General features: G+C 43.7%; 1 protein-coding gene across 2 annotated transcripts in view; it reads left to right on the top strand.

Moving 5' to 3' along the window:
- Positions 1-22563, top strand: part of RIN2 (Ras and Rab interactor 2) — a 196368-nt gene that overhangs the window by 133044 nt on the left and 40761 nt on the right. For both annotated transcript variants that reach the window (XM_073557428.1, XM_073557427.1), the window contains 2 exons: positions 13928-14114; positions 20464-20575. In XM_073557428.1, the coding sequence (XP_073413529.1) occupies positions 13941-14114; positions 20464-20575 (286 nt within the window). In that variant the 5' untranslated portion in view covers positions 13928-13940. The remainder of the gene's footprint in view (positions 1-13927; positions 14115-20463; positions 20576-22563) is intronic.

The following is a 22563-nucleotide window of genomic DNA, read 5'->3' as shown; positions in this document are numbered from 1 at the left end:
CCCTTAACCAAACCATACTTAACCCTAACCCTGACCCTAACCCTGACCCTAACCCTTAACCAAACCATACTTAACCCTAACCCTGACCCTAACCCTAACCCTTAACCAAACCATACTTAACCCTAACCCTGACCCTAACCCTTAACCAAACCATACTTAACCTTAACCCTAACCCTGACCCTAACCCTGACCCTAACCCTTAACCAAACCATACTTAACCCTAACCCTGACCCTAACCCTAACCCTGACCCTAACCCTTAACCAAACCATACTTAACCCTAACCCAAACCCTAACTAACCTTAACCCTAACCCTGACCCTAACCCTGACCCTAACCCTTAACCAAACCATACTTAACCCTAACCCTAACCCTAAACCCCCTTAACTAACCCTAACTTTACCCAAACCCCTAAATTCCATTGTCTAAACTAATGGTAAAAAAAAAAACGCATGTGCAAAAAAACGCATACATAAGCATGCCAATGCGCACATATGCTCACCATAGACTTATAATGGGTGTCTTGCTGTAAAAAAACGCATTGCGCGCGCATGCGTTTTTTTGAGGCAAATCGGACGCACAAAAAATGCAACAAGTTGCATTTTGTGCGCCCGAGCGCATACCGCAAAAAAACGCATGCGCGGTAAAACGCGTACAAACGCATGTGTATGCGCACATAAGCGCATCCCATGCAAAGTATAGGAAAAAAAAACGCATGCGCTATTTAGCGCTAAATTACCGCGAAAAAAAACGCAAATGTGAAACCAGCCTTGGGGATTTACTTTTCCCCAATTCGGTTTTCTTCCATCAATTACTCTCAACACACTGTCGCACCCTTTCTGGCTGGCGGTGTCAGCCTATCTCCCCCTGCCAGTATATGTACATGCCGATCTGCTCTTCTGTGCGGGGCTACTCATAAAGGTCACCATCTGGAGTCCCGCTCTTCAGAGCAGTTTGCTTGACCTGGTGTAGATATACTCAATTGCCAGACAACTTTAAGCCACATGCCACGGACTCGCAAGTCACGTGGATCCCAAGCCACAGTTTAGGAATCCGGCCCTTACTTTAGTGACTTTTAGATCCTTTAACCACTGTATTAGAATCAGAAAAACATTGCTCCTTTCTGTCTTGTTGAGACAGCGCCACACCTGTCACAGGGTTGCATCTGGCACTGCATGGAATACATTACTTTTGACAGGTGTGGCTCTTTTTTTTTTTTTTTATAAAGAAATTAGCTTATTTTTCACATCTTATGCAATGTCTATGAGAATTGCTAAGCAGAATTCTCTGAATATTATTACATATCACTAAGAAGAGGCAGGGCGCCTGAGTGATGTAACTCTGCACAGCAATGCAAGTATGAAGAGTTGGGTGACAACATGTAGAGGAATTTTAATGGCTGCTATACGTTGTTGTCACCATTGTCAATCCTGTATCTGGTAGACCATGATTAATCAAAAACAGAATATCAAAACAATAAACCATCGGATTATATTTTCGTTTTTTTAGATTGCTTCTAACTGATCACATCATCTGATAATATAAAATAAACCGTGCGTGTAAAGACCCCATATACTGTTTCACACTTCAGTTATTTGGCGTCAGTCAAAATCCACCAGAGTGTGAAAAAACGGGTCAGTTTCCGTTTTGCCACCACCGGATGTCACCGGATCCGTTTCTTGGACGGATCCGCTTTAGCCGCTAAGTGCATGAAATTTAAAGTAACACGACTCTGAGAGAGAAGAGAGAGAGAATTTTTCGCTGCTTCCCGAACGGCGTTTAGGGTTAAAATGCATGCGAGGTAAGCTCTTCCGGGAATGCGCAGTTTAAAATAGCGGCCGCCGCTGGAAAAAGCGTTACATTGTCCGTCTACTCCAGCCGGCGGACGCTAGAAGTCTAACGGATCCGTGAAAAAACGGATGCAACGGATGACCGTCAGTCAGAATCCGCCGATAATGCAAGTCTATGGGGGGAAAAAATGGATCCGCCAAAAAAAAGTGGATCCTTTTTTTATAAATACGGCGGATTTTGACTGACGTCAAAAAATTGAAGTGTGAAATGGGCCTTAGCCAGCTGTTGGCTGAACGACAGCTATCCCAACGTCCCACGTACAGGAGCGCTCAGCTTGGCTTTCTCTATGGGAGAGCCGCTGTATGACTTTTCTGGTGGGGCTTTACTCCCTAGAACAATAAAAGGATATAAGAGAGACAGAAGATTCGGCACTGCTCCTTAACCCCAAAGCAGTTCCATGACTGCTATTCAAGTCGAAAATCACACACCCGGACCGACCGCCAAACTACTGTCCGAACGGGTGCTCGATCCAGAAAAGCAAACTTGTAATCTGATTTTGTACAAAAGAGAACAAAAAGTGATGGCACTCACCGTTCTGTCGTGAAAATTCTTTATTAATTAAAAGGCATTGGCACGGGAGGAACATACAGAGACACGGGTCCTGAAGCGCAAGTGCGTGAAACGGACGTTGTCCACCCTCTGTACGTTCCTCCCGTGCCAATGCCTTTAATTAATAAAGAATTTTCACGACAGCACAGTGAGTGCCATCACTTTTTGTTTTCTTTCAATAAAAGGATATGCCGCTGAATTTCCACAGCTTGGATCCTTTTACCCTGAAATCATCTGTTGGTGGAGACTTGTGAGGCCTCTGTACGGATTGGAAAGTTGGCCGATCACGCTGACATCAGTAGCTTCAGCATGACCTTAGTGTAATGTAAAACCAAAGAAAAGACGATGACCTGTCACAAAATAAGTAATCCAAATGTACAGCCTGCCGGACCAAAATAACCAAAACTAGATAATTTTGATTAAATATAGGTTAACGGGAACCTGACACTTGATACCTGTTGCCCATACCATAGGCTCCATGAATCAGAGTCAGGCTGCACAATTGCCGCTAGTTATGCCTTTCTCTGGAACACTGTGGCCCCCTACTCCCCACAATGGTCTCTCTATGTATACACATGGCAGCGAGCTGTCAGTCCACTAGAGTGGTATGTTGATAAGTCAGCCAGGGACTATAAGGAGGTACCTGACGAGTCCACTGCCGCCCCTGGCCATCTTCTTCCAGCATTGCTCTGATTGATTGCCAGGTGTCTGTTATACTGTATTTATACATAGGTAGGGACCTGTCAATCAACTAGAGCAGTATGGGGAAAAGTCGGCCAGAGGTGGTGCCAGACTAGTCAGGTCCCTCTGTTGTGAGTTCATTTTCCCCTTCACTACTGAGGCCCGAGGAACTCCCTCTTCTGGTAAAGAAAGGTAGTGAGCCTGATTATCAAGCACCTGAGAATGATGATGACTGGCTGAGTGGAGTTACTGACTGGATATAAGGCTGCCGACGCCCTTCTGCCCTGTGGGTGATTTCTCTGTGGGATCCTTGGAGACCAGTCTGAATTCCTGCTCTTCTAAAGCTAAGTTTTCTGCTCGGCTTTTTGCATTTGTGCTTTGACTTTGTTTTGCTTTGTTTTTCTAGATTTCTGCCATTCCCTGCTGGGGTGTGCTGAATTCCTTTAGCTCTGTCTTCTGAAATTACCTGAGTGCTGATTTAGTTTTTGAAGCCTAGCTGCTTCAGGGTCTTTTTCCATATCAGCTTGTTGGCTTATGTCTTTGATAGGGTTTTGGCAGATTGCAGACAGCAACCTTCCTTTCCTGTTCTGTTTAGTTAGCTTGGGCCCCATCATTTGCTCAGCCTATCTTTCTATCTGTGTGAGTGTTTTTTCATCTTGCTTCACCGTCATTATATGTGGGGGGCTGCCTTTTACTTTGGGGTCTGCTCTGGGGCAGTTTAGATTTCCTTTTCTGTCTTTAGGCTATTTATCTCTCCGGCTGTGATCGAGGGGTCTAGGGCATCGTAGGAACCCCCCACGGCTACTGCTAGTTGTGTTGATAGGTTCAGGGGTCTGCAATCTGATAGTTGCCAACTTGTCTGGTATTCTGGACGTAGCTTCTATTTTTGTGTCTGCCTCCTACGGTGACTCAATCATAACATCCCTCCCTATAGTCCTCTTCAACCTATGTTTCCTCTGAGATGTCACATTACAGGGACAGATATGCCATGGTCAGATTCATTCTGCCTGTGGTTTGGGCACCATGAATCAAATTGCAGGTTCCCTTTAAAAGGTGTGTAAATATCCTACACAATAGGAACATAAAACACTGGTTAGTGAGTGAGCCAACAGGGGATCCTATAAAAAATAGATATATGGCGCAAAACCCATAAAAATGCAGACAAACTGCACAAAAAACAGACTAAGTATCAAATTGAATGTCAAAAAAGTGGTAAGATAGAAACTATAATGCCCTGCAAAGAGTGGATGAAGAAAATAAATGCTAAAATAGTATGATATTCAAGCAACACACACGTTTCGCAACTGCTTTGTCTGGGGTGCCCTTTAGTCTAGTTTATATAGGAGCCTCCAAGCAGCTTGTTGTAACCTCAACGTCTGAACATCGGTCCCTTTTTAGCCTTGTTTAGCCTGTTCAGGTCATTTTCCTGTGTGTAAAGTGGAAAAAATGTAGTTATTGATTTCCTATGACATAAGAGAGCAAAGTGCAACTTAGGTGGTTGCACATGTAAATAATAGGAATAGGAGACTGATGAGGCAGGCATGGGAAAAGGACACGTGCAGTTTATAGTAGGTGTAACTATCGCAGTCTAGGCGGATAGAGGATCGCTCCGTGACGGACAGTCACTAGTTGTATCACTTTCATCTGATGATATGTAAGGGTTAAGAGGCCATAAAATAGAGAAGCGTTTACTCTTATCTTTAATGCCTGCCTAGATCTACTGTAGTGTACAGCATACAGTCCATGTGTGTCAAAACACACACAGCCTCTGCAGAACCTCTTTATAAAGAAGAGGCAACTCCTTGTCACTTAGTGACCTCAAAAGAGCTTCTGCAGTAACTTTGCAACATTACAGAGTAACCTGTATTAATCATGTTTCCATGATTTAAGATGAAACAACTAATATGTAATTGAAGTGTAGACTTTCAGGATTATGAAAAAAAAGGGGGTTCTACAAAAATATCCTATGAGACGTTTAGGAATTGCAGCCATGTTTCTACAAATCCTCCTCATTTCAGGAGCTCAGAAGTAATTGGACAAATTATCTTTACCATAAATAAAATGTTCATTTGTTATACTTTGTAGAGAATCCTTTGCAGGCAATGACTGCATGAAGTCTGGAAGCCATGGATGTCACCAAATATATCCTGTCACCAAATATGTCCTGTTTGTGGGTCTTTCTGCCTCAAGTTTTGTCTGAAGTATGCAAAATGCATGCTTGATGGGGTTATGGTCTGGTGACTGACTCGGCCATTGCAGAATGTTCTTTTTCTTTGCCTTAAAACTCCTGGGTTGCTTTCGCAGTATGTTTTGGGTCATTGTCCATGTGTACTGTGAAGCGTCGTACAATCAACCTTGTTGCATTTTGTTGAATCTGGTCAGAAAGTCTCGCCCTGTGCACATCAGAATTCAACCGGCTGCTTCTGTCTTCAGTCACATCATCAATAAACATTAGTCACCCAGTGCCATGGGAATCCATGTATGCCCATGCCATCACACTACCTCCACCAGAGGATGTGGTGTGCAGGGGTTGTGAAGGTGTTTTTCTTCATCATGGGAAGGATTATGCTATCATCCATCACTGTTGTCTTCTGTAGACATACAGGCTTTTTCAAGTTCCCAAGCTCACCAGTGTGCTTTTTCTTTTGCAGAAAGCACCAAACTGTTGATTTGGCCACTCCTAACATTTCTGCGATCTCTCTGATGGTTTCTCTTCTTTTTTTTTTCTGCGTATTGATGTTCTGTTTCTCTTCCATTGAGATCTCTTTTGACCACATGTTGTAGATTAACAGCAGCACCTTTCAGATGCAAATGACACACCTGGAATGAGCTCCAGACCTTTTACCTGCTTAATTAATGAGGGAATAGCCCATTCAGTCCATTAAAGAGATTTTGATATAATTGTCCAATTAATTTTGTTCCCCTGTAATTCCTAAACCCTTTCTCCAATTAGGATGAGAATACCCTCAAATTAAGGCCGGAATCACACATGCGAGGAATACGGCCGAGCGTGCGGCCGCATAGCAATACATGGACCGCACGCTCCGCTCCTCAGTGCCGGCGGCAGTGCCGGGCATTAACATGCGAGACTCGGCCGTATTCCTCGCATGTGTGATCTCTCCCTAAGCTGAGCGTCTACACTCTGCCCACATTGGTAATATTACTGTATATTGAATATGTTTGGGTAAACAGCTATAATGCCAAAACTTCTTTCACTGTCCAAATATTTCTGGACCCAACTGTATGTACAGTTGTTCTCAAAAGTTTACATACCCCGGCAGAATTTTTGCTTTCTTGGCCTGTTTCAGAGAATATGAATGATAACACCAAAACTTTACCTCCACTCAAGGTTAGTGGTTGGGTGAAGCCATTTATTGTCAAATTACTGTGTTTTCTCTTTTTAAATCATAATGATAACCCAAAACATCCAAATGACCCTGATCAAAAGATTACATACCCCATTTTTTAATATTGTGTTTTACCCCCTCTAACATCAATGACAGCTTGAAGTCTTTTGTGGTAGTTGTGGATGAGGTTCTTTATTTTCTCAGATGGTAAAGCTGCTCACTCTACTTGGCAAAAAGCCTCCAGTTCCTGTAAATTCCTGGGCTGTCTAGCATGAACTGTGCGCTTGAGATCTCCCCAGAGTGGCTCAATGATATTGAGGTCAGGTGACTTGGTTTCACCCAACCACTAACCATGAGTGGTAAAAAAAGATTTGGTGTTATCATTCAAAGTCTCTGAAAAAAAGGTCAAGAAAGCAGAAATTCTGCCATGGTATGTAAACTTTTGAGAACAACTGTATAAATATAACATATAAATATTATATAGTTATTGTGGGGAACAACTTTCTATTTCTTTAGTTTAGAAACTGATGGATATCCTTCCTAGGATTAAAGTAACCATCCATAAATTCTGATGGACCAGTAAAGAGGTATGCCCGGGATTTTTATGGCTTGTCCAAAGGATATGCCACAAATGATTGATAGGTCCCAGGTCTAGAGGCAACATCTATCTCAGGGCCACATTTTTCACCTTTGGGAATTGAGAGTTGTGTGGATCTCTCCATTTACCTCTCCACGAGTTCCAAAATTGATAAGGTGGGACTAACATATCCTATGGGATATTCTGTTCAATGGGAATAATTGTGACCCCATGTACGGCGCAGTAGGGGCCCCACGTACCTCAGTTTTGGCTCTGCCTATAGGTTATAGCATTACAGTGAAGGACACTCCGTTTGTAACCCTTCCTGTCTTTCATGCTCTATGGAGGTAAGACAATACTTATATTTACAGTGCGGCAGGGCTCCTTGCACTTTAAGAAAACTCCATTTTATAGCGCCAACCACCAATATCTTGGAGCTGGCACGCCGTCGTCGTTACCGTACATAAAAGCAGGTTTCATGTCGCTGTGGTTGGCCAGCTGGCGATGACATGAGAGCGGAGCTTTCCATTCTAATGTGTTTTCCAGATTCTCACTGATGTTCTAATTCTTTCCCCAGAACTTGTGTCGCCAAAGCTGCATATTTCTAATTGTAAAGTTATACAGGATGTGCCGGTCTGTGGGATAAAGGAAGCATTCTACAGACACAATGGTGACGCTCCACATCCCAGAGCGCAGCATACAGGACACGTCAGTATATACAAGTCCTGATATATAGGTGCTTATATACCGGAATGCCTCCTATATGTGCACTCCACATAAGTGGCAGGAAAAGTGTCAGTAAAGGAGTACAGAACAGCGGGACTTTCCTAATTGGCATCGTGCATTCAGTAAACCTTCGGAATCTGCTTAAATACTGGATTTATGGGGTTTTCCAAAGCGCTAGATGGGGAATAGACTATCTGGAATATTTCATGGCAGAGACTCCAGTTTCCTTCCTGCGCATTGCCTTGGTGCGGCTGTTTGTGCTTGTTTAATAGTGAGAGATTACATGCCATAGACATGGTCAATCTAATCTTCCTGTGTGTCCATCGGGCTCTGCAGTGCGGCTCTATGACATCCTATATATCCTGCTTCCACAGACTCTGCCGCGACCTCGCAGTGCCGCAGCCTGGCCGCCTCTATTCTCTGATCCTTTCCGCTGCTAACTGAATTGAATCCAAAGTTCAAATTAGCGATAAGGAGGTTTGGTGTTAGTCATTTTGTGATGTTCTGCGCACTTGGGAATGCATTCAATACTTCTGATATATGCAGGAAAAAAGAAACCCAATCCCATGAAAGTGACTGCAGAGAGCACATATCCGCACCTATTAGTATGGCTGTGGCGGGAGGGTGATAACATGAAGACAAGTCATTGTGTCATACGCCGGGGGTCTCTGAAAGGCTGTAGAGGGGATACAGATAACTGACGGACTGTTTACTTTGTTCCCATACACATCAGATCACTGTCAGATGAAAGATCCTCTCTTTCACCCACACACGTGAATGCTCGGCTTGGTCGAGAGCTTCATTGTTCTCTATGAGAGACATAGATCAAAAGGATCCTGAAAATCAGGGGACATTATCTGTCCGGCAACATTAGTGAGATAGATGACAGTTGGTGCTCTTAAGATTCTATGGAGGGGGAGGAGGAGAGAGGTGCTCCCTGCAATTTGTTCCTGCAGCCCCGATGCAGGCTTATGAGTCTCTATGGTTACAGGCAACAAGCAAACCTTGTGCAGTCTGATTCTGCAGTGATATGCGCTTTTATCCGTCATCTTTGTCTTGCTTACACAAGGATAATATGTAGGGGACACATTTTTATGAAAAGGCAATGTAGCAAGAAAAAAACCCAAAAAACAATACAGTAAATTCAAATCATTACTTAAAGCATCCTTGTCATGTAATGTGTCTGCTCAGAGCAAGCTTTCATGTATGTATGTGAAAAGTAGCACAATTCTGACAATTATATACCTGGCAGCCTGTGCTATTTTCCTCCTCTGCAGGCTCTTATCTCTTTAATTTGTAGTTGTCTCAGAGCAACTGGTAGAAACTAGCTGCTAATTCTATCCCCTGTAGATAGCACTCATGGACATGTATCCTTCCCTGTACCAGTGCAGCGCATGTTCAAAAGAAGTGTCAATATGGATGCTTATAAAGCAGTACTGTGCTGTGTAGCAGAGAATCCAGCTCTGATGAGATAAAACACTACTACAGTGCAGGAATAGGCTGTGTGTCTGTGTCTGTCTGTTTACTCTGCCACTTATGCCAGGGTCATAAGAGCAATAGTTCTCTAATGTGAGATAATAGACTCGATTACAGAAATGACACTCATCATTTTTCTGTGATCACATTCCCTTACATGAGAGAATCATATCACAGGTATGGAGAAGATGTAGAACATAATTTCTCCTTCTCCATTGTCTGCGTCCATGTAAATGAAACTGCACTCAAATGACATCCGAGTGCAGTTTGATGTTTCACACACACCCATAAACTTGTGTGGGTGCTCGTACTCCAATTTGCGGAGCCATTAGCAGTATGTTGTGATTTTTTTTCTCATGCTGATTCGGCATGAGAAAAAAAAAATAGCAGATCTGCACTGCCCCATAGTATAACATGGGTCTGGGTGCTATCCGATAAAACATTGGATAGCGGTCCTCCGATGTATACGATCGTGTGAGCGAGCCCTTAGGGTAGGTGCCCACGATCAGTAAACACTGTGGGATGGACGCTGCGTACTTGTGCAGCGTCCAACCCACAGCGTCCAGATGTTACAGCATAGTGGATGGGATTTTAAAAAATACCATGTCCACTATGCGTCCAGAGATGCCCGCAACTCACTGACTGACGTAGCGCATCTCTCCAGACCGTAGCGTGTCAATTTCTCCAGTGGAGACGCGAGCCTCCTCAAGAGAAATGTCACCCATAGAATGTATTGGGCACAGTGAATCTGCACGGTTCAGTGATCACATGTGGATTCACCTGCGTTCAATATCCGGGAGCACTTGGGACGCATCGAACATACGCTGTGTCCAAAGTGCTACCAGTTCCGGGCACCCCAGCTGTAATGTGATGTTAGTCCTGGATGTCGGATATTCACAGTGAATAAATAGGAATTCAGGATGCAGAGGAGAGAAAAGTGGCTCATAAGTGGAGAAAGTATATTTATCTGAGAAGATATCAGACAAGGTTTCATATAGTCTTTCTGCATTATTGATTTGCAATTTTTTCTGTAACAACTGAGATCATTTAAAAGGGACCTGTCAGCGTTTTTGATCCCTTTAAACTGCTTTCATAGCAATGTATAGGGGCTAGAGAGACATTTCTGGACATATCTATGAGTGTTGGCAGTAATACAGCATACCTGACAGCACAAAACTGACACCACACGTACCGGAGACACTGACACACGTAGACTCATTCAAATGAATGGGTCTATGCACATGTCAGCGTGTTTTCATAGACCGTGTGTCCATGTGCAAAACGCACAGACATGTCTGTTTTCACCCTGACACACGGGCCGCAAAATGTGCTGCACACGGAGAACAGTGCACACTGTCCTCCGTGTGCACGGATGGCCGCCAGGGAAGAAGCGCTACTGTAAGCGCTCTTCCCCGGCAGCAGGTGATGATGATGGCTGCCATTCTCCCCTGCTCTGCCGCTGGGAGATTTCCTCCAGGAATTCCTGGCACAGAGCTCAGCGTGTCCGCGCCCGGCTCTGCCCCGTCTGCAGGACTTCATGACTCACAGCAGCGATGGAGGAGCCCGGTTCAGAGCTCCAGCAGCTGGAGCCCTCATGGTATCCTCCGCTGTGTGCTCCCCTCTCACCTGGAGCCAGACACCAGCCGTGTCCCCCAGCCTTGGGCGCCAACACTCACCCGCGGACTCCCCGGTGCCCGCTCCCCTCTCAGACAGCCGCCGACAGGGCAGGGGAGAATGAGAGCCGGCTTCAGCACCTGCCGCCGGGGAACATCGCTAACTGTAGCGCTTCTTCCCCGGTGGCTGTCCATGTGGTACTGATGCGGCACACTGTTGCCACACGTAGTACACACACGGACACTGATGTCTCCGGTACTGGAAATATCAGGACGTGTGAAACCGGCCTTATAAAGATAACGACTCTCATTCAGCATGTAAATTCATTTCCAAGAAATGTCTGCTGGGCGTTTCTTTAGCCCGACCTTGGTGGCAAACCCTGATAAACCAGGCTTCATGGACGTCTCTGATGGCCCCTGAATTATCCACTGTCCCATGTGAAGAGATGTCCGTGCAGAGAGGTGGGATTAGAAGACACCGGACACTTGGCTGCTCAGGAAGGGCCTCGAGGTCAGCGACGGAATTATTCATACAGGAGTTGGTAAAAGCTGCCGATATATATGGATGTGTTCAGCCTCTGAACAGTAATGATCAGGAGAGGGCAAAGCTGCCCACACCATGTCTGTTTTGTAAGGCCGGGGTCACACTAGCGTATGGCATCGGATATGATCTGCTAATGACCCTCGGCTCCTGCTCTGCTGAGTGGCAGTGCTCTGTGCTCTGAATCTCTCACATGAGAGAATCACAGCACGAAGACATTAATTTCTCTAGCTCTCCATTACCATCACCCACAGTAAACGCACTGCACTCTGATGACATCTGAGTGCAGTCGGATGTTTTACACGCACCCATAGACTTGTATCCCTTAGGCTGTCACTAGTATCTCATTAGTGCAGCCTCAGGCTTTATTTTTATAGTGTCACCAAGTTGCAGTGTGGGGAGATATATTTATTAGGGATTTAAATATGTGTTACGTGTTCATACTTATTATTCTGAATATTGGCCTTTATAAGCAAAAGAAAATGGGTAATAGAGAAAAACACGTTGTGATATGAGATTTCTGAGCAGACCTCCATGAGTCTGATGGCAGAATGCAGGTTGCGCTTTAGGCTTTATTCACATCAGTATTTCATTAGTGTATTTATGCCAAAACCAGGAGTTTTGGAGAACAAACACTGCGCAAAATACTGACCAAATACTAATTTGTGACTAAGCCCTTAGAATGCAACTTCTATAATAGACTGATTGGATTGGTAAAGACCAGGAATAGGCCTAATGACTCCTCTGGAAAGACATGAAACATTATTTAAAGTACAACTTTAAATAAGTCCTGTAACAAATAGTCCTGTTGCCTTTGTCTCCAATAATTAAACCTACCGTAGTTTTAGTGCACACACGTCTATTATATTCAGCAGCTGTTCCAGTTCTGATGTTCTGTAACTTGTCATCCATTCTTTTTGAATGGTTGGTGACTCTTCTGCATTCTGCAAGCACCATAGCTTTCTAGCTCCAGCCATTGGCCTGAGGTTTCTGCCCAGAGCTGATATCTTGCCTCTATATTATACCTATATGAAGCTTGACAGTAGAGCAGAAGCAGGATAAACAGACACTAGGACGTCGTCTGCACATTCCTTTAGTTGTCGCTACTTAGGAGTCACTTTTTTTCCGGGTAAAAAAGTTTAAGTTGTGGTAGTTTCAAAATAACTTGTAGATTGTCTATGTATCACATTATCTATCAAATCAGATTAGTCACTTTTCAACCATATACTGTAAATGTACATCTAGGCAAGAATGCATCTAGGCAAGAATGCAATAAAAAGTGATCAAAAGACCAAATGTATCCCAAACTGGTATTGATAAAAATGTCAGCTCGGCACATACAAAGTAAGCCATCACACAGCTCCATGTGTGTAAAAATAAAGACATTTCTTAGAAAATGCTGACATAAGCCCACAGTTTTTTTTATTTTTTATTTTACATAGTTTTTTTACCACTAAATAAAAAAAAAAAAAACCTTACAAGTTTGGTAGCTTGGGATCTTCAAAGTCCTAATGCCAGGTCATTTTACTGTATAATTACTGCCTTTAAAACACCCCAAAAACAATGCTGGAATGTTCCTTCACTAATTTACCCCACTTGAGGTTTTTAGATTGTAAAGTGAACAGTGTCATTCAAAACGGCAACTTTTCCGCCTAAAACAGTCCTTCATATGGCTACATCAGCGGAAAAAGTAAGAAAAAAAACGTTATGACTCTTGGAAGAAGGGGAACAAAAACCGAAAACACAAATATGGAAAATCGCTGTGTCATGAAGGGGTTAAGTGACCCACAAATACAATGATCTTTTAAAAAATGGATAATGTGCAAAAGTTTAATATTTGCAAAAACACAAATTTAAAGTGATCCCATTTCCACAAGGGAGATGATCAGAGTGCCCACTAGATGGCGATAGACAGCCGGATAAGGTATTGCATGCAAAGCTGTGAGTGCAGGGGGGTTGGCAGCGTCTGTACAAGGTTCAGCGCCTTCTGTCTGACTCCTCCCTGCGGCTGTTTTCCCTATTTTAAGGACACTCACCCACTCTTTATGGTATCACATCTTGGCAGTGCTCTGGAATGTGCGCTTGGTCAGACAGCAACACTCGTATAAAACATTCATCTATAAAGAACACATTAGGCTTTCAGGGTACTCTATGCAAATAGTCTGGGGTAAAGGGGTAAAAGCGAAATTCATTAAAGACCATGAAAATGAACCTGAGACATGATTAGTGCTCCCTGGACCACAAGCAGGATGAACTCATTGGTGCACATTAATGTCAAAGACTCAGCTACAATGATAGGATAAAGCATGCACTCCATTGCCGAAATGTCAGAACACCACCTGACATCAGATCAAGCCCAGATCAAGTGTAAAAAAAAACAAGAAAAAACCCAGAATTTGCTCCAATGCTAACTCATGTTTCTGTCTGGCACCGGACCCTCAGAAATGCATTATAATGGAACGTCCACCCTGGTTAGATTAGATGGGGAGTCAGAAGTACGACACTGGGTGTAATAGTCATTTTGAGAACCCCAGAGACAAACTTGAATGTTTGCTATTTCTTTACACAGCATTGAAAAGGAGATGGAGAAGAATGTCTTGGTCGAAAAGAAAGCTTTTCTCCGCGACTCAGGGTATGAAAGCGTTGCCTGCAAGCCCAGCATCTTGGATAAACTTCTCAACACTCATCCCGTGTGGCTTCAGCTTGGTCTCGGTGATGACAAGGTCCAAGACGTCCTCCAAGATCAGCCGCCTGGGGTACGTGCAGGTCCATGGTAATTCTGTAGATCATCCTTATGCTATTGAGCTCTTGTTGGATTGGAGACACAATGAGGCGATCACATCTGTATAACCATCTGGGGACGGTTTATCTTGTGCCTCGTTCAGACCCATGATTGTAACACTGCATATGCAATATCTGAATGATGTCCAGAGGAGATGGGGGTATACACAAATCGTCAGCGACCGTAGCAAAACATAAATGGCATCTATTTCCTCCTAAGAACTCTGCTAAATTGATCACCTCTGCAGACAAAGAAAGGGAGTGACGTGTGACTGATGGCTAGCTAGACTTCCGGACTTGAGAGGACCACTTTATTATATATAATGTCCACCCTTACGATTTACTTCCTAAGCAGGGAGTTGAGTAATCGTATAATATGACTGTAAAGTGCTTGGAGCTTTATTTCCTGATAAAGAATTCAATTGCAAACATCCCTTGCTTTCCTAAACAAGGATGTGAGTGACTTATAGATTTTCAGCAGTATGCTGGCACCACTAGGGGGCGCCAACAGCACGTGGAATTATACATCTAGTGTTAACTCCATAAGGACCTGTAAAGAGTTTATAGGGGCAAAAGCATGAAAAGTTATTGAGTGTATCACCAAGCTGTTTAGTGTAGGCCCTGTTCCCTAGGGATCCCAAAGCAGGCGCATGGCGATCCACTCTGATGTCCAGAATGTAGCTTGTTCCTAGTGGGAACATGAAGTCTAATCTGTGTATTGATAAAATGCCAGGAGTAGAGCAATCATGAAGACTGGTCTAAAGCATTTAAATACTCAAACCGGACCTTTTACCACTTTTTTGTGTTGAACTGGACAAAGGATGTAATAGTTATATAAATATCAAAAACCTGACCATTACTTCCAAACAGAATACTGGTCGGAACAGGTACATACTAAAAGTAGCCATCTCCATACATAACTAACAAAGCTGCACTCTTTAAGTGCTACAGCATATAAACATGGAATATATGAAATTTGAATTGCATTACTTCTGTTGAAAATATTAAAAAACAAAGATACTTAGCACGTAAATTGGCCAATTCATGCATGCCCAGCATCCAACAACAAGGCGATCCTCTGTGCTGGGAACCTATCCTAATGTGTTGACCAATCATAAGCGGACAGCAACACTCAAAGGAAAGAACTCTTCCATATTGTAGCCTACAGCAGTATTCTCAGTGTGTGAGATGTAATGATACAGCCCTGATCTCCTGTCCTAACCTCCTGCCTGAGTCAATGTGGGGAGGAGCAGTATGGCTGAGTTTAGCTGTGTCACATTTCAAAGGCTTCTATCAGCTCTCCTGATTATTTAGTGTGTCCGTAATCACACTTTGTCTAACACACTGAGAAACCTGCTCTCAGCCATGATGGGGCCGTGTTCTTCATTTTCCTTTGAGTGTTGCCTGCTTATAAACGGTCAACATCATACAAGGGGAAGACGTGCCCGGCCCCAGTGAAAATTGTCTGTTAACACCCAGATTGGCTTAAAAAAAAAAAAGTTGACTCATTAGGTACCAAATACTTTGATTGCTCATATCTCCACAATGGAGCGATGAATTTAAAAGGAAAAACATTTTATTCCGCATTGCATTTATTACATCGTGTGTCCAGTTCATCATGAAAAATATGCTGAAAGGTCCTCTTTAATAGTTAAAGGAAATGGCCATTTTACATAGAATCTGATGTAATGGAAATTTCACGGAAAGTCCGGGGTGGATAGAGGAGTTCTCTGCTCTAGATTCCGTCTTTCAAAGAGTTTTCGGAGTATTCTGTTCCATTTGAAGCGTGTTCAGTTTCTGTGCTTAGCATATATGCCGCCTCCTATAGCCAACTTCTGTGGTTCTGCACCTGCTACTTGCAAATGTTAGCAATTTGGGGAATACAATGGAACATTATTAAAAGTGAGAATTCCCTCTGGATGGACTTTATGGCAGCTGCAGCTATAGCTCTGCACACACAATGTCAGCTGGCCGCACTATTTTTAAGAAAAACAAGTGTCTCCCTAGAGCGCTCTGCACCTTCCCGCCGTGCTCAGGGTCCCGGTGACCTCGGCATAAAAGGTGATTCTGTTTGTGAACTTCAGTCAAACCTTTGAGGCTACTAGATGTTGTGGGCTGAAGTTGTGCTGAGCTGTTGAGGGTAGAATTGAGCTTGGCTCCCGTTACTCTTGGAGCGCTCTGAATTGGGCTGGACTCCTGCCATACATTTCTTCTCTCAAGGAAATTTCCACCCTTTTGATAGAAATTTTGCTCCAATATTATTCATACACTCTAAAGTATACAGAGCGTTTCCCGTTCCCACATGTAAATCCTAAAATATTACCTACCTATTCTTATGGCTGTAAGGGCGCAGTCAGACGGCCGGATAAATCAGACCGCAGTGCTCGTACTGGCCGTGGCTCCCCTGACCGTGACAGCTGTATAGTAATATATGAAGCTCTCACGCTCGGGTGGACAGTCACCGGTGAGTCCGTGTTTGGCGGCCCAACCTCAGTCCGATTTATACAGGTGTCTGACTGCACCCTGTGTCACGTATAAAACAGTCTTTTTTTTATTATTTGTTTTAGGTCTCCGTATTTCTGTAAAAAGGTTGATCTCCGTGCTCATTGCATGACTAGGAGCTGCTTCATCCTTTGAATGTCACATAACACTGAGCACCGTTCGATGGAAGATTTTATTTAACCCCTTCACACCGCAGCACTTTTTCATTTTTGCGTTTCTGTTTTTCGCTCCCCTTCTTCCCAGAGCCATAACTTTTTTATTTTTTCGTTAATATGGCCATGTGAGGGCTTGTTTTTTGCGGGACAGGTTGTACTTTTGAACGACACCATTGGTTTTACCATAACGTGTACTGGAAAACAGGAAAAAAATTCCAAGTGCGGTGAAGTTTCAAAAAAAGTGCAATTCCACAACTGTTTTTTTTTTTTACCATGTTCATCAAATGCTAAAACTGAACTTCCATTATGATTCTTCAGATCATTACAAGTTCGTAGATACCAAACATGTCTAGGTTCTTTTTTATTTAAAGGGAATCTGTCACCCCGTTTTAGCCCAATCAGCTGCAGCCACCGCCATCAGGGGCTTATCTACAGCATTCTGTAATGCTGTAGATAAGCCCCTTATGAAACCTGAAAGATAAGAAGAACAAGTTATATTATACTCACCAGGGGGCGGGGGCGGTGGGTGTCGCGGTCCGGCACCTCCCATCTTCTAGCGATGACGTCCTCCTTTTTACTTCTGCTCCGGTGCAGGCGTACTTTCTCTGCCCTGTTGAGGGCAGAGTAAAGTACTGCAGTGCGCAGGCACCAGGAAAGGTCAGAGAGGTCCGGCGCCTGCGCACTGCAGTACTCTGCTCTGTCCTCATGCCCTCAACAGGGCAGATAAAGTGCGCCTGCGCAGGAGCCGTGGCAGAATAAGAAGGAGGACGGCATCGTATGAAGATGGGAGGCGCCGGACCGGACCCCGACACCCATTGGACCGGACCGGACGCCAGGGTGAGTATAATCTAACTCGTTTTTCTTATCTTTCAGGTTACATCGGGGACTTATCTACAGCATTACAGAATGCTGTATATAAGCCCCTGATGGTGGTGCCAGCAGCTGATAAGGCTAAAATGGGGTGACAGATTCCCTTTAAGTGGTAAAAAAAAAAAAATCCAGTTTGTTAAAAAAAGCGTAATTTTCCGACACCCGTAGCGTCTCCATTTTTTGCCATCTTGGGTTTGGTGAAGGCTTATTTTTTTGTGTGCCAAGCTGAAGTTTTTATTGATACCATTTTGGTGCAGATACGATCTTTTGATCGCCCGTTATTGCATTTTAATGCAATGTTACAGAGACCGAGAAACTGTGATTATGTTGTTTTGACTTTTTTTACGCTATGCTGTTTACCGATCGGATTAATTCTTTTTATATCTTGATAGATCGGGCAATTCTGAACGTGGCGATACCAAATATGTGTTTTTTTTTATTTTAATTGTTTTATTTTGAATGGGGGGGTCATTTGAACTTTTTTTTTTCTAATATTTTTAAAAACTTATTTTTCACTCTTCACTTGCTTCAATAGTCTCCATGGGATACTAGAAGCTGTAATCTTCTGATCGCCTCTGATACACACAGGCAATGATCAGATCATCTGTGTGTAGCAGAAATGCTCACTTCCTGTGAGTGCCAACCGCTGCGAGGCACTCATAGCAATCTGAAAATGACAACCACAGGGGTCTGCTGCACACCGTGCGTTGTTATGCCAACCCATCAGCGACGCGTGGTCATGTGATGGGCGGGATTCGTGACGTGCAGAAGAAATGCTAGTCTAAGGGGGTCAGATTCCTTGTAGGAATGCTCGGACCTGACACCCATAATGTGGTGGTGCACCATCTTGCTGGAAAAACTCAGGGAATGTGCCATCTTCAGTGCATAAAGAGGGCAACACATCATCATGTACCAATTTCAGATAACCAGTGGCATTGAGGTTTCCATTGATGAAGAATGGCCCCCACTATCTTTGTACACCATATACCACACCATACCATCAATTATGGGTGTCAGGTCCAAGCATTCCTACATGAACAGTTTCCTGGAAAGTGGATTGGTCGTCGTGGGCTAGTTGAATGGCCACCAAGGTCTCCTGATCTGACCCTCTTAGACTTTTATCTTTGGGGTCATCTAAAGGCAATTGTCTGTGCTGTGAAGACACGAGATGTGCAGCATCTGAAACAATGGATACTGGAAGCCTGTGCTAGCATTTCTTCTGTGGTGTTGCTATCAGTGTGTCAAGAGTGGGAGAAGAGGGTTGCATTGACAATCCAACACAATGGGCAGCACTTTGAACACATTTTATAAGTGGTCATAAACTTGTAAATAACTCATGAAAGAATAAAGTTACGGTAAAACCAAGCACACCATTGTTTTTCTTGTGAAATTCTCAATAAGTTTGATGTGTCACATGACCCTCTTCCCATTGGAAAAAATAAAGTTGGATCCAAAATGGCTGACTTCAAAATGGCCGCTATGGTCACCACCCATCTTGAAAAATTTCCCCCCTCCCATATACTAATGTGCCACAAACAGGAAGTTGATATCACCAACCATTCCCATTTTATTTAGGTGTATCCATATAAATGGCCCACCCTGTATAACTATGCCAGTTGTTGCAGTAGTGAATGGACATGTTGGCGTGTGGGTCCCCGCGGTATGCACACTGCTTTATCTTGCATACACAAGTTAGCTGTCTGGCGGTCCTCCAGCCTCAACAGTCACAAGTGTACATGACTGTATGGAAAAAGCGACTTTATCACTGGGTGCTTTCCTGGTCTTTCTGCATTGATGTATTAATATAACTCTTGTACAAAGTAGAATCCAAACTCTGGATATGAGATATAGTAGAGATACCAATCTTTGTAGAACTTGTGAGCCACATTCAACTATAAGTGACAGCCGGAAGCCTCCCTTAAGTCACTATTACAATATTTCATATGGAGGAAATAAGGACATGTCATTGTTTAGATACCTACGGCTTCTATGATTAGCCTCACGGTGGGGGGTTGTGGGCCACATGGTGTCCCCGACATGTGCTGGTGACCTTTCAGATATCAAGGGTGCAAAATATAGGATGACGAATATCTTCAGTTTTAGTGAGCTGTTATTGGTATAAAGTTATATGTTTGATAGTGATATTAGTGCTGGTCCGCCAGTAACATTATGTCATGCACCTGATGTGCCATCCCTTATCTCGTCTCTAAGCCCAACATATTGCAAGATGTCATCGCTATCTGAATCTTTTCCACCTGTCTGTCGCTTAAAGGGGTATTCCCATCGCCAAGATCCTATCCCAATATGTAGTGGGTGAAATAATAATATTAGCAAATACCTCCAATTAGAAAAGTAATATAGTTTTTCTGATTCGCTATGTCATTTGCAGGACCTTAGGTATCCATGGTTATGACCACTGATATAGTGACAGCTAGTGGCCGTAACCATGGATACCTAAAGTCCTGCAATGCCTGCACATGAGGAAAGCGACACAGTGAATCAGAAAAACTATACTACATTTCTGAATGGAGGAATTTGCTAGTATTATTTTTATTACACCTACTACATATTGGGATAGCATCTTGGATATAGAAATTTCCCTTTTGATCATGGATAGAAAATGAGTTGTATTTATCAAAGAGCTGAAGATCTGAGCTCAGGAAGGACAGTAGAGTAAAAGAATAGCATGCACATCGCTCTCTCCATATTACAGACATATACAGAATATTAGATGTGTTATAGCTTTTCATGTGTATCGTACATTAATCGCCATGTTGGTGCATTTGCTCCCTAACAGACATTTTTGGTGCGGAAGTCTTCAGCCCTCCAGAAGAAAGTCATCTCACTTCGGGTTCCAGAAGAGTTTGGGTCTTGGTTCCAAGAATTTGTGATTAGGGAAAGTTCATACAGTGAGTGAAACCTTTCATTTATCCTCCTAAATATCAATTGCTGATGTTTTGTTTTTTTTTTAAAGCCAAACGTTTCTTTATTTGTTATGCAGCATGTTTTTACGAGCCATCAGATTTCTAAAAGTTAGGACACTGAAAAAAGCATATAAACCTATGAAATATTACCATATTTTACAGATTATAAGATGCACTTTTTCCCCCTAAATTTGGGGGGGAAATGAGGGTGCGTCTTATAATGCGTATATACGGTACCTTACCTGTACCATTGCTGCAGGCTGGGATGAGGGGGTGTCCGGCGGTGCTGCTGGGGTCTCCGATGCTGCGGGGCTGCAGGGGGGCTCTGCTGACATTTTGTGAAAAGCCAGAGCACCCGACAGTTCCATAGTTTCCTGTGCAGTGGACTCCAGGAAAATGGCTGCCGGGGGCGGCGCATGCGCAGATGGAGATCTCGGCATCAAGATCTTGGGAGATGAGATCTCAGCTAGCTATACGGGCATGCACAACCAGCTCCATTTTCTATCTTCTTGTGTTGTGGAAGCCATACACCCAGCTTCAATGCTCATGCCTGTGGAGCTGGCTGTTAGCGCGCAAGGCCGGGATTTCGTCAAAGAGCGTCATCAGTCGGGGTAGTCCAGCCCAACAATCAGACTGTGGTGGCTGTCAGTACTGGGCAGAGGAGCACGACTGAGCCAATATACAGCGCCATCCTTTACATAGAAAGTGGCGAACACTTCATAGTGTTTTCTAACTGTTATACTCGGACGTTTAGCGTTACAGAAACATGTTGAGGATGCACCTTACATGTCCTATTCGGCATTGGGTGCAGTATATTGGGGCAAAATGATCCAAGAGGTTCCCTTTAAATGTCGGAGAATTGTATATGGCAAGTTGTAAGGCATAAAATAAGATCTCCTAATGTATAGGTATCGTGTTTAGTGAATTTGACCCTAGGAGGGTAACATTAATCCTAAACGTCAGACCTCTCTACCTGGGTAATGTTAGAGCTTTATTCAGATCTGTCTGTTTTTGGCTGAATGTGCAGCAGAGAATACTATGCATATGTGAACGTAGTAGTATTTTTTATTAAGCCTTGCCGGCACAGGTTGGGTGTGGTTTTCACTGTCTGGCATCTTTTTGTCTCTGAACCAGAGGCGCTTTCTGCTGAGAACAGTTTTTCCTCCTACGAACATGCCTCAGATGAGATTTTCTCTGATGTGTCTTTTAGGTTCTGCCCACACACAGCTAAATATTGAACAGTCATCAGCGAATATCTAAACCTGGCATAGTAAAGCTGTGATTCCTGGGTCTACGTGCCCCAGCTTGACTGGTGTATGCATAGTATAAAATAACAATGGTGCCTACACGCTGATGTACTGGTGTTTGCATTGTACCTATCTGACTGACACGGTGAGATCATATAAGGTTTTGTTTTCCATCAACATAAAGCAGCTTCAGTACTTTAGGAGTATGCAAACGATATGTAATATTTGTCAGCTTAAAGGGGTTGTCAGCTCCAACCTGATAAGTCTGCAGTCACTCTGTGTGTCTGCAGACTTACGAGTTCCCCCAGCGCTCGCACTGTACACTGCAGGGATTCGCTGGATTCTGAGCCGGGACCGGAGGGTCTGTATGAGTTATACATACTCCCGGCCAGTGGGCGTGGCCTTTCTCCATACCCGGCCTCGCTCCATACAAGTGAATGGAGTGAGGCCACGCCCACTGGCCGAGAGCACATATGACTCACACATAACCTCCGACCCTGGCTCAGAAATCGGCGAAACCCCACAGTGCGTGTGCAGGTTGGATTAATAAATCTGCAGTTGCACAGAGTGACTGCAGACATCAATTTTGACCTGACAACCCCTTTAAGTAAAGGGTGGAGAAGGCTTGGAGTACTACCTGGTAGCGTGCTGTAATACCTAGCATTTGAAATTGTCTCCATAGCTGTATGAAGATGCAATATGTGACATGTGTGTGCACACTCCCTT

The sequence above is a fragment of the Dendrobates tinctorius genome, unplaced genomic scaffold, assembly GCF_039654945.1.
Source record: "Dendrobates tinctorius isolate UK_male_01 unplaced genomic scaffold, ASM3965494v1 ptg000250l, whole genome shotgun sequence".
NCBI lineage: Eukaryota > Metazoa > Chordata > Amphibia > Anura > Dendrobatidae > Dendrobates > Dendrobates tinctorius.
The sequence above is the reverse complement of the archived record's forward strand: the minus strand, read 5'-3'. Positions and strand labels throughout refer to the sequence as shown.